The sequence below is a fragment of the Crotalus tigris genome, unplaced genomic scaffold, assembly GCF_016545835.1.
Source record: "Crotalus tigris isolate CLP2741 ecotype Arizona unplaced genomic scaffold, ASM1654583v1 scf7180000018030.5226217, whole genome shotgun sequence".
NCBI lineage: Eukaryota > Metazoa > Chordata > Lepidosauria > Squamata > Viperidae > Crotalus > Crotalus tigris.
The window spans coordinates 3,494,756-3,507,989 of record NW_024096786.1 but is presented as its reverse complement, the minus strand read 5'-3'; the positions used below and the strand labels follow the sequence as shown (position 1 = coordinate 3,507,989).

General features: G+C 38.1%; 1 protein-coding gene across 1 annotated transcript in view; it reads right to left on the bottom strand.

The window, feature by feature from the left end:
* The window catches only part of SASH1 (SAM and SH3 domain containing 1), a 590,968-nt gene extending 578,159 nt beyond the window's left edge, over positions 1-12,809 (bottom strand). The window contains exon 1 of the mRNA XM_039346873.1: positions 11,617-12,809. Coding sequence (XP_039202807.1) covers positions 11,617-12,111 — 495 coding nt within the window. The 5' untranslated portion in view covers positions 12,112-12,809. The remainder of the gene's footprint in view (positions 1-11,616) is intronic.
* Between the last annotated feature and the right edge of the window lie 425 nt (positions 12,810-13,234).

Below are 13,234 nucleotides of genomic sequence, written 5' to 3'. Positions count from 1 at the left end.
CCAGTTCACCAACCCCTCAACCTCCTTGTGGTAAGCTTCCACCTTGTCATCCCACTACTGTTGTATCGTCTGCATACTTCACAATACTTCACAATATGGATGGTAGCAAACCTTGCACAACAATCATGGATCAACAGGTGAACAGCAATGGACCTAGGACACAGCCCTGAGGAGAACCTGTGCTCAAGTAAATGGTGTTAGAAATATTCATCTCAACTCTCACATATTGGGGCCTATCAATAAGAAAATCAAGAATCCAGTTGCACAAAGGAGTATTAAAGTCTAAAAGGCACAGTTTGTCTACTAGATGCTGATGAATGATTGTATTAAATGCTGAACTGAAGTCGACAAACAGCATTTGCACATGAGTATTTCTTTTCTCTAAGTGCTCCAAGCTCAGATGGAGAACAGAAGAAATAGCATCCTCTGTAGAGCGATTTGGACAATAAGCAAACTGAAGCGAGTCAAATGCTGGCAGGAGGCTAGATACAATAATGTTCCTTATCAGCCTTTCAAAACATTTCATAATGATGGATGTAAATGGAACCAGACCGTAATCATTGAAACCCATAATTGTAGACTTTTTTGCCATGGCAAAATAATGGCCCTCTTAAAACATGATGGGACCTCTGCCTGCTGCAGTGAAAGATTCCCTAAGAAAACCTTCCAGGGATATTATACAGAGCAATGTACTGAAGTCTATTTTATCTTAAGGAACATGTATATTTTAATACTACGCAAGAAATAGTTTGGAGTCAAATAAATGAATGCATTGTTGACAGATGCTAGCTACATATCAGATCTTTTATTTCTAGACAAAAGAACATACCTATTATCCTATAAATGTAAGAGAAATGAATTACCTACACACTCTGTTAAAGGTTTTTGCAATTAATATTATAAAATTCACATCAAAAATACAGTAGAAAATTACACTGTATAGAATGTGCTACTTTAACAACAATCATAGACACAATTTTATCCATCTGTACGAGTTCATTTTTATGTCTTAAAAGTTAGTACAATTTTCCCTTTGTATTAAAGAAGAACCACATACCAGCATTCATGAATAATGCTTGAACATAAGCAAAAAGTATATTCCTATGTCATAAATCATAATTTTATTATGATTTTTTAAATATGTTAAATCTTCTATACTTCTAAACTTTATTAAAAAATTTATTGAGATGGACACATTTAACATGTACCTCTCTTTCAGCAATGTTATTTTTGCTCATACAGTGTACAATTCTCACAGGGGGGAAAAATGGAATAAAGTTTCTTAAAAATGGATAAGGTCAGGTCAGATCATTTATTTCAATTAGAAGCTCTAATTAAATTTCACTAAACTATCAGATACTAATTAGTCTATATGTAAGATAAATAGAATGCCTAATTCCTCATGACATATCCTATAGTTGCACAACCCTAATTTTTTTTTTGCATTAAGAAACTCCAACTTCTATTCATTTTTAATAATTTCTTAGCCATTTTAACCATTCTTAATTGGCTATACAATTAGTATTCATTAACTGAATAAATTACCATCACTGCTGCTTTGTTTTACATAGTGTGGAATAGTGTGCTTTGAGCTACAATGAAACTGCATTCACCATACCTTGATGGTTGACTGGTAAAATTCATTTGTCAATCATGCCTATATCTATCACTGTTACCTATTTCACATTTTAGAAGCAAATATTTCTACTTACTTACCTGAATATTTCTGAAACAGAAAGCTTATTTGTCTAATATGGGTTTGGAAATCTTTTGTACTTTACTCAAAGCAGAGCACAACTATGAAAATTATTATATAAACAAACATATGCCTGGCACAGATGCCTATTAGCATATGGCATCCAGAAGAAAAAAAAACAATCCTTTAATTGTATTGATTCATTCCTGAAGCCATAATGCCTAATTAAATATTAACAATAAAGAAAACAACAATAATAGTTGCAATCAAAAACCAGGGATGCTATTTGTACTCCCTCATCCTGGCTGATTCATAGGATCATACAGTTGGAAGGAGCTATTTAGGCTACCAACCCTTTACTCAGTGAGAGCTCAATCCACAGCTTCCCTGATAAATAGACTCTCCTCAAACAAATCCAGCAAGCAGGAGCAAGCATCTCCTTCAGTACCTTCCAGGTTCTTCCAAATATTCAATGAAATAAACCATTATGGCCTGTCTTAATCTGGGGAGGGGAGGGGAGGGGAGGGGAGAGAAGGAGAAGGGGAGGGGAGAGGAGCCAGTTTGTTCTAGTACAGGGATAAGCAACCTTGGCTCTTTTATGACTCATGGACTTCAACCCCCAGAATTCCTGAGTCAACTCCCAATTCTGAGAGTTGAAGTCCATGAGTCATAAAAGAGCCAAGATTGCCTACCCCTCTTCTAGTGGTTAATGCACCAAGCTAGAAACTGGGAGACCATGAGTTCTAGTCCCAGCTTAGCCATGAAAGCCAACTGAGTGTCATTGGGTCAGTCACACTCTCTCAGTGCAATTTACCTCAGAAGATGATTGTTATGGGGAAAATAGGAAGAACAAGGTTTGTTGGATAAGTTTGCCACCTTGAGTTATTTGTAAAAATAATAAAGGTGGAATACAGAATAAATGAATGAATAAATAAATAAATAATCTTGACATTTTTTATATGATGGCTCTTTCAGGTACTTCAGGTTCATTCCTCAGTCTTTTGCCAGGACTAAAAATAACAGTTCTCCAAGCCTCTCTTTCTAGGACTTAAAAAAAAGTGTTATGTTAAAATCCTACCTACATTTTTCACTATTGCTGGCCTCAATATTGATGAAACATGCATTAGATAAAATTGTAAATCAGTTTAACATATAGTACAAACTACTAGTGTACAAAGTGTTTTAAAATTAAATCTTTTTTTTAATCTAAAGTTCTTTATTTCAAGGTTGAAACAGTTGTTTCAAGTTTTAAATGAACTGTTTTTCCCTTATTGGAAACAATATGTTTTAAGCTCAAAGCGCTTCCAAACAGATCAAAACAGCTTGTTTCAAACACATAAAAATGTTGCTTTAAATATGAACTAACAGTTTCATGTTGGAAAGAGGACATACTGGATTCAAATAATTTAAAACCAAAATGTTTTCTACATCCCTAAGGTGAAATTCTATCTCAAGCCTTATTCTTTTATTTTGATATTATATTTGGAGAAATAGTTATATCAATGCACAGCTCTACAGAGGAATTATTGAGTCTGTCATCTGTACTTCGATAGCTGTTTGGTTTGGTATAGCAACCAAACAGGATAGGTACAGACTCCAATGGAAAAAAAGAACAATTGCAACCAGCCTGCTTTCCAATGAAGACCTGTATATTGCATAAGCCCAAAGGAGGGCTAACAAAATATCTATAGACTCCCACATCCTGGACATGAACAACTCCTTCCCTCAGGATGCCACTATAGGGCACTGCATGCCAAAGCAACTAGACAAGGATACAGTTTTTTTCCCTCATGCCATCACTCAGCTGAACACTTAATCCTCACAGTATTGCTTTATGTCTAAGTGTATTTACCCATGTTGTATGGCTGTGGTATTATTATTATCTTTCTCATCTTCTCTACTACCCTCTCTTTTGGGTTTCATATTATGATTATTATTACTCTGTTGCTTTGCAGGTATATTGAGAGCTTCTGCACCGGACACAAATTCCTTGTGTGTCTAATCACACTTGACCAAATAAAGTATTCGATTCTATTCTGTTCTGTTCTATAAATTCAACTAGTGCAAACTGAAACAAAACAAATGTGCTCTGCAAGTAAAATATAAGCATCTCTATCCTGAGAAAAAAAAATTCTAGGAAGGGCTGCAAAGGTAAATCTTCCATGGAATTTAATGGTGGGATAGCAAGAAAGGCCACTAAAAATGATCTGCAGATGTGCATGTTTCTTCACATTAATTAGTCCTAACTGATTTTGCAGATCAAAACCAATTTATTACCAAGTTCAGATTGAAATGGGAAATATCTTAAAGCTTTATAAATAATGCTAATAGGATTGGTGATTTGACAGTATAACTTCAGCACATTGAAAGCAAGACCTAAGTAGACTAGTCCATGAATAGCTTAAGATACAGAAGGATCTGGACAGACTTGAACACTGGGCACTAACTAACAAAATGAAATTCAATGGTGAAAAAAGCAAGGTTCTACATTTAGGCAAGAAAAACCAAATGCACAAGTACAGCATAGGTGGCACCATGCTCAATAGTAGTAACTCTGAGAGGGACCTCGGAGTCCTAGTAGACAATCACCTAAATATGAGCCAGCAGTGTGCTGCAGCTGCCAAAAAGGCCAACACAGGGCTAGGCTGCATTAACAGAGGGATAGAATCAAGATCACGTGAAGTATTAATACCACTCTTCAATGCCTTGGTAAGGCCACACTTGGAATACTGCATCCAGTTTTGGTCACCACGATGTAAAAAAGATGTTGAGACTCTAGAAAGAGTACAGAGAAGAGCAACAAAGATGATAGGGGACTGGAGGCTAAAACATATAAGGAACGGTTGCTAGAATTGGGTATGTCTAGTTTAACGAAGAGAAGGACAAGGGGGGACATGATAGCAGTATTCCAATATCTCAGGGGCTGCCATAAAGAAGAGGGAATTAAGCTATTTTCCAAAGCACATGAAGGCAGGACAAGAAGCAACAGGTGGAAACTAATCAAGGAGAGAAGCAACCTAGAACTAAGGAGAAACTTCCTGACAGTGAGAACAATTAATCAGTGGAACAACCTGCCTCCAGAAGCAGTAAATGCTCCAACACGGGAAGTTTTTAATAAGAGACTGGACAGCCATTTGTCCAAAATGGTGTAGGGTTTCCTGCCTGAGCAGGGGGTTGGACTAGATGACCTCCAAGGTCCGTTCCAACTTTACTACTATTACTATTCCTAGCTGAAGTTATACTATGATATGATCACTATTAAAACAAAAACATACTGGAAATAGTAGAGTTCTATTATCTATGTGGTAATCAGGGCCTTTTTTCCCTCACAGAATGCCCAGAACGGAGTTCCGGCACCTTTTTTGGATGGAACCTTGTAAGGTAGGCAAGTCAGGTTGTATGATGTGTATGAGTTCCGGCACCTTTTTTTTTTTTTTAGAAAAAAAGCACTGGTGGTAATGATCTTGGAACCACAGACTGGACAACCAATGTATAAAGATAACTCAGCCCACAGAAAGAGGCCTGAGGGGGAAAACATTTCAAAAGGGGCACTCCCTAATTTTTAGACAAGAAAAAGAACGAAAGGTGAGAAATACTTTCAGTCTTGAAAAAATGTATTAATGTGGTCTTACAATAAAGATATCAATAGCAATAGCATTTAGACTTATATACCACCCCCATGGTGCTTTACAGCCCTCTCTAAACAGTTTACATATTGTCCCCAAAAATCAGGTTCATTTTAACCTCAGAAGAATGGAAGACTGAGTCATCTTGAGCTGGTCAGAATCGAACTGCTGGCAGTCGGCAGAGTTAGATTATAATACTACATATTATACATATATCACTGTACCACCATGATTCTTTGAACTAATATTCTTGGTTATGCTTCTTGCCTGGACTACCTTACAACACTAACAAATTCAAGATATTCTGGATAGTATATTGATGGAAAATTCAGGGGCACCAATCTATTTGGCTAAAATTGGCCTGCTATGTCTGCTGTGGATCACCCTTTCCATCCTGGCCCTGCACTCAGTGCCAAATGTCAGTGATTCTGCAGTACTGTTTTCTCTGAAATTGAAACCAGAATCTTATTTGTCAGAACCCCTTCCTTGTTTAAAAATTTAATTTTAATTGGTTGGTTAATTACCTTCCCTAGAAAGATCAAAGCCCCAAAACCAAGTAGCTTGTCCTCATTTTAATGCAAATAATTGTACATGTAATTAAAAGAACTTGGTTCTTGTGCATCTTATTGACTGATTGGTAAGGGAGAATTCTCTTCACTGTGGTCACTCTTCTCTGTGAAGCTTTGATTCCTCACTCTTCACTGAATGTTCTTCATAAATGGTTATTTTAGAAGGTAACCTAGAATGGATATGACTTCACCGTATACACCCATTTTTCCTCTCCCACACATTTAGATGACCAGTCCAGAGCTGTATACAGCCTATGATTTAATACCAAATTCTGTAAAGTGATTTCTCCAGCTCTTCAATGCTTATCCAGCAGCTGCTCCCCAGCTGCACAACTCCATAAGACTCTCATGACTTTTGCAGCATTCCTCAGGATCATGTAAACAAAATTCAGATAGCACTAAGTTTTTTTCAGGGTTGCTGACACTTAAATTTCAATATCTTTTAAACATCCCACAGAGTGTGTTTTTTATATTGACGGCTCCAGGATGAAAATAAAACATAGTCAAGCAGGACTTTCAGTTTGCCATTGTGGCCGCCGCAGCCGCTGGAAGGCAAGCTCCGTCTTCCATGTTTGATTTTGCACCACTGGAGGACCCTAGAAAGAGTCGAAAGTCGCCCCATAGGGGTGACCAGCAAGGAGGGGATCCCCAGCTCCTGCAAAAGCTGCCCAAAGTATCTTACCCCCTGTGAGGAGAGAGGGAAGGGAACTTTTATCCAACCCTCTAAGAATAGCAGTGACTGACTATCCAGGGGAGTTAAAATACTGAAATAATAACCTTAATCTAACTGGATTTATATGCTTCTAGAATTTGGGGACCAAAATATTTCTGATCCTTATCGAAGACCTTGGTTTTTATTTACAAAAAAGAAATAAAATTGGAAAAAGGATTATAAAAATTTTGGACTTAAAAAACCTTAAATGACATTGGTGGCATCTTGTGGTTAAGTTTTATATTACAACTTATTATTGTCTAAAGGAGACTTGGCTGGAAGCCCAGACTACAGATAAGACTTTTTCAACCTTGACAATTATTAGCTGTGAGAAGCTCAGCTGTGTCCTATATTCAGTTATAAAATTATTTTTATTCTCTGACTTTAAAGCTCTTAATTTAACACACTACTAAGAGAATATGGATGAAGACCAGGAATAGATTCTCCTTATGTTAAAAGCAATATATGAAACTATTCTTTCAGTTTGTGATGAAATAAGATGCTACAGAAAAGAACAAGATGTCAGCCTAGATATACAAACTCAAATTTTGACTACAGCTAAAGAATCAACTATACAAAACATAACAGAAGAAGTGGAACAATTAAATACTATGAGAGAGGATTCAACTGACCAACAAATACAGTCAATGGAAAGTCCAGAAAAGGGACTGACAACATTGAAAATGGAAAAGACTTTCTATATAAACCAGAAGAAACTTGAGGAGCAACAAGAAGAACAGACCGAAGGGAAGATAAACATACCAGGACAATTATGGAGATCTGGAATAATAGAGATGATTTATTAGCCCTTCCAAAAAATGGTGACTGGATGGTCTCTTTTATTTCCAATAATATATATAATAACAGAGGGAGATGTATTTGATGACTTAAAAGCACTGACATGGCGGGCGAGATGGCAAAGGAAGAAAGCTAGAATAAGGCTGAAGAAAATTGGGGTTTTGATTTATCAGCAAGGATTTTATATTACTAATTAAAATAGAATATACTTAAATAGACAAGATGTGTACTTTGAATACCAGATTTTGTTATAAATTGAGATAAAGAAAACTTTGGTCATTTAAAACTTGGAAGTATAAATACTAAAAGTTGAATTTGAATATTGATGGGAAATTAAAAATTGGGGAAAACAAATAAATAGGATATTGATTGTTTATAAAGATTGAATGTAAAAGTAATTAAGATATGTAATAAGCTACAAATTTATTGATAAATGTAATAAATATGTTTTTATTTAATTGAGAAAATAAGAACTGTATTAGTTTAAATATGAGATAGTAGACATCAAGAGAAAAAGGAAATATTTTATGTTGAAATAGGGTAAATTTTGGTCATTAAATTTAAGACATTTGGAAACTAGTTGAAAATAAGAAATGTTGTATTATTAATTAGATGATGTAAGACGATGGGAAATAGAATATACTCAAATAGATAAGATGTGTATTTTGAATAATAGACTTTGTTAGGAATTGTGATAAAGGAAACTTCGGTTACCAAAAATTTGGAAATTATAAATATCAAATGTTAAATTTAAATATTGACGGGAAACTAAAAATTGGGAAAAACTAACTACAGGACATTGACTGTTTATAAAGATTGAATGTTAAAATAACTAGGATATGTATAAGCTAAAAATTTATTGATAAATGTAACAATACTATCTTTACTTAATGGATGTAATAAGAATTGTATTAGTTTAAATATGAGACAGCAGATATTAAGGGAAAAGGAAAGGAAATATTTGATGTGGTAGTTTGAGATTTGTACTAAAGATTTGTGTATGTTATTGAATTATTGATTAACCCAGCTGCCACATTGCTTTTTAAATACTTAAATGTAAAATTAGAAAATCAATAAAAATTATTTTAAAAAACCCCCCATAGCCGAACAGATATATGGATGCACCTTAAATGTCACGTTCCCCATGTCCTTTTCTGACATGAACTATCGACTCAGTGTGACCAATTTGGCAGCTATTCTAAGAGTTCAAAAATGAAGGGGAAAGGATAATGATCTCCAATAGTTACAGAGGTCAGGATCTTGTAAGACAGCATCCTTTTTCTTAACAGCAGCAACAACAAATAGGGGAACTCACAGAGCAAGAACAAGGACAGATCTAAATTGTCATCAGAAAATTCTTTTAGATAAGCCAACTCTGCTTGCAACGTAGGCATTTCACTGGAATCAGAGCACCAGAAATGATGATTTTGATTACAGTCACAAAATCAGTCTGTATCTATGTCCAATTAACAGGAAGTTTAAACTCCTTTCAAAACATACTCTGTATATTTGGCAAACTAATACTCTAAGGGTGGGGGTGAGGTAGACAGACCCAGGGATTTAAAGTCCTCAGCCATTTTTCTCATGTCTTTTCAAATCAATGGATTCCTAGCTAAGTCTGAAGATCAATTATCAGTTCCACATTTATACAACAGCTATTTCTCATGTAAGTCATTTCAGCCTTAGGACATGGAAATCTGGCCTGCCTGTGCTGTTATACCTGGTGGCAGAACTGGGGGGTGGAAGTCCCATCTTGTCCTAATGCTGGATGGAACATCTGGTAGTGATTTGAGATGTGTTGGCATCTGAAATAGTGTACCAAGCACTAACTTGATTTTCATTCAGCACTTGGTTAAGTGCTGAATGGTTAAGATTTACATGCTTTGTTGACATGCTGATGACTAGTTAATATCCCACTGTAACCATTATACTGAAATTTGTAATATGAGTTTTTTATTCTAATACTTTTAAAAATGTTTTTAATTGATGATTTTACATTCTTACCGATTCTGGGATATTTTTCATTAAAAGATGAAAGGAGTATTAGGAATGTTTGTCACCTCGAGTTATTTATAAAGTAATAAAGGCAGGATAAAAATTAAATAAAGAAATACTGTAGTTGACTACAAAAGGAAGTGATAAATGAATGTTTTTTTCAGTTATTAGAAATATTAAATACAAAAATGTGAATCAATATGGAACTTAATGAAATAACAAAGGACGTTTAGCTATTTTAAGTTCAGTTACATATTGTGTTACATGTAAACCAATTATTCTTTATATTTATTTATATTATTCATGAGAATCAGCATTATAATGACTCTTTGCCGAAGTTGGACAGAGCATCTAACTGCAATTTGTAGCTATTCTCCACAGGAAAATATAACATATTTTAAGGAAATATAAGCAACAATACTTGCTGATTTTATAATATTTTTCATATGCCTGTTTTATCCTCATAAAAAGAAATTAATATAAGAAATATTCATTGCAAAAATTAAAATGGAAGACATATTTATGTTGTCCCATTAGAAGGTATAACAAGGCTTACATTTTATGTTTGTGCCTCTCAAAATAATTTCAGACTAAAGTATCAGTAGAGGAGCAGCTTTTCTATTTCTGGCTCAGGTTGCAAAACAGATCCATAAAAAAGTTCTATGACTAACACCACAGGCAAACTGCTTCAAAAATTATTCATTTACAGTGGATATGAGAGTTTACACATCATATTTGCCAATTCATATTAGACATCTGCTACACTGAATATGGGTTGTTATTATTCTTTGGCCTGTCAGGGAGTTGCTATAATCTGTCCAAAACAGAGGGAAAAGGAAATATTTTATTCATTTTTAATGCAGTAGTAAACAATATTCTTATTTGTAGTCCTACTGTATTCCTATAGATTGCATGGCTGAGCTCTGTATATGCCTGTGTATATTTTTTACAATTATTTCTGAATTATTCTGACATACATTTCACAACTAACACAGTTCTTCCTCAACACCTTTTCATTTCATATCAGTTTACAGCATAGCATACCTCTATTTGACAGAGTGACATTGTTTCTTCCTTCAGATTTTTACTTCCATTCATTCATTTATTTGCATTTAGAACTGTTTTTTTCCTGCATGCTAGTCGTATCTATTATCCATGACAACTGTGAAATATGTTTTGTGAAAGCAATGCCCATCTGTGAGAAGCTTATAATGTTATAGATTTACATTAGATAAAGAGGATTGTGATAATGATTTTACCTGTCACTCACACAAACCAATTCTACAGTGAAAATAAATTAATCTGAAGTTCTCATGCGGTGCTTTTGGGCTTATTAAACATTCTGTAATTGTCTGTTCCTTGTGCAAAAGCATGATTTTAAAAACATCTAAAACTCAAGGCAATTATTGAATTCAGTAAAAAGAAAACTTGCAGGTACTTGACACTTCCTTAAAAATCTTCAGAGCTTGACACTGATTGTCAGTAGATAAGGTGTCTCTTTCAGATCACTTAACCCAGGTGCTTTGTCCATAAAAGAACAAACTTGAATGATTACCTGCAATCTTGAATCATGTGCTTTCTTGCCAATCACTTTCACTGCAGTGCCACTTACTTGTGAATAAGCATGTACAGAATGCAGGTTTGTTTACAGTTTAAGAGCAACTGTAAACAAACCTGCATTATTCACCTTTTCCTCCTACTTCAATATATTTCTTTGTTGAGTGTGCCAGTTTCTTTCACACACCTCAACAAATATGTAATAAATAAATAAACAAATGTGTCCACCTTATGCTATAGCAATTCAGATGACTCTTTTAGGAAACAACACCCTTTCCTCCCTCAAAGAATCAAATTGAAGTATGAAGAAACGCTACTGGCATCACCATATCCCCACCGTCTTCCAAGGTAAGGGCAAGTTAATGAAACTGAACAATCGTGAGACTCATGGTGTCCACCTGTACTCATGCTTAACTATTTTCGCGTGAGAAATGGGTTGTACTGAAATCGGAATCCACAATCAATCCACATAGAAGAAAACGCCTTCTCCGACACCAAAGCAAACCCCACTGCCTAACTGCAAACAAACTTAGAGCAAATCAACTCTTTTCGCGAGAAAAGCGAAAAAAAAAGTTCACTCTTTGCAGTGTGTTCCCCATCTAACGAAGAGAGCGAAGGAACTACAGTAGCAACGCCAACAGGATTTGAGGCATAGCTCCTTACCTTGCTGGAATAGGGGGGCTTGCTGAGAGTGATCCCATCCCGGATGAGTTTATCCCTAATCATGATTTTCAGTCTGAGTTTGGGGTAAGTGATCAACTCCTTGGAGTTGAATTCCAATTTTCGCGGCGCCCCCTTTTTCCCCTGAGCGTGACCCGGCGGAGGCGTCTGATGAGCTGGGTCCTTCCACGTCTTGGCTTCGCGCGGCTCCACCAGGCGGCTGGTGTAGATGTCGGGTCCCGGCGAGCCCCGCCGAGGGGGCTGCGGCTCCAAGGTGAAGTAAAGGCCGGCGGTGGTCTCGTCTTCCTCCTTCAGCCTCCGCACGGCTTCGTGGAGACGCCGCCTGTGCTGTGGCAGCGACACTCCGATCGCATCCAGGTCCGGCTCCCCGATTTGCTTGCACACCTCCAAGTCGTCGTAGCCATTATCCACAAAAGACTCGGCGTACTGGGTGAGTTTCAGGGTCTTCAACCATTCGTAAACGACGTTGGCGCACATGTTGGAAAGCAACCCGGGGGGCCGAAGGAGGCGCGAACGACAACTTTTGGAAAGCCCCGCCGCCCCGCCGCCGGCGGAAAAGCCAAAGCCGGGAGCCCAATCTGGACGTGATAGGCATCAGCTGAGCGAAACGCCGAAACTCGTGTTCGGCGAAACACCCTCCCTGCACGAGAACGACGAGTCAATCCCGGCGCGATGGGAGCATTGAGTCTCAGGCGGCGCTAAGCACACCTTGGGGCGAGTCCCTCTGCTCCTCAGTCGTGGGCGTCCCCGGCTCTCACAAGGGGCTAAGGCCTCCGTCCATCCCCCCCGAGCGTCCCGGCCGGTCCCATCGCCAAGTGTAAGCTGCGCGACCGCCTCTCTCGGCAATCGTTCGCGGCCCCTGCTATCTCTGGAGTCTTTCCTCCGGCTGCTAGGCGTTTCTTTTCCAGCCCTTCTCGCCTGCGGTGGCCCCTCCACGCAGCACGGTGTGCGCTGCGCTCCGTGTGCTTGCGCGCCTACATTTTAACCCAACCTCGTATTATTCACGTGGGGCGGGAGGAGACGCTCGCCCGCGCTCGCTTGTCAGTCTGTGCAAAAACGACGAACTAAAGACCCGTCGTCCTCATCCGACGAGCCACTATTTCATTCCCCCGACCTTTAATCTCCAAGCCAGGTCCCTTGTTTCTCCCCATGTCTTGAGGGGTGCAGAAAAACCTCTCGCTATGTAGCTGGGAAAGGCCAGGAAAATCAAGTTTTCCGGCTCCCGCCTTTCCCCCCCACTCCCCCCCGCAGGCTGGAACTGCACCTTTCGCCTCGCACCCCAGAGAGCGCGCGCACGTTATGCCGGCCGCGGAGCGAAGGGAGGGAGGCGGCTCCGCGTATTTGAAAAAAAAAAAAAAAAGGGTGGCTGAAAGTGCCGCCGTTATTTGTAGAGGGGAGCGCGGAGCAAATAACAGCCTTTCCTTTCCACGGGATTACTGCCGGCTAGAAAAGAGGATTGGAGAGACTTTTCTCTCAAGCAACAGCCTGCCCCGCTCCAGTCAGGAATTCCGGAATCTCTTTAGCCCCGAATAGTGCCATTTTGGAGCACGAGGAACAGGAAAGCGCGCATTCAACAAAAAGCAGCAGCTGTGCCTATCTC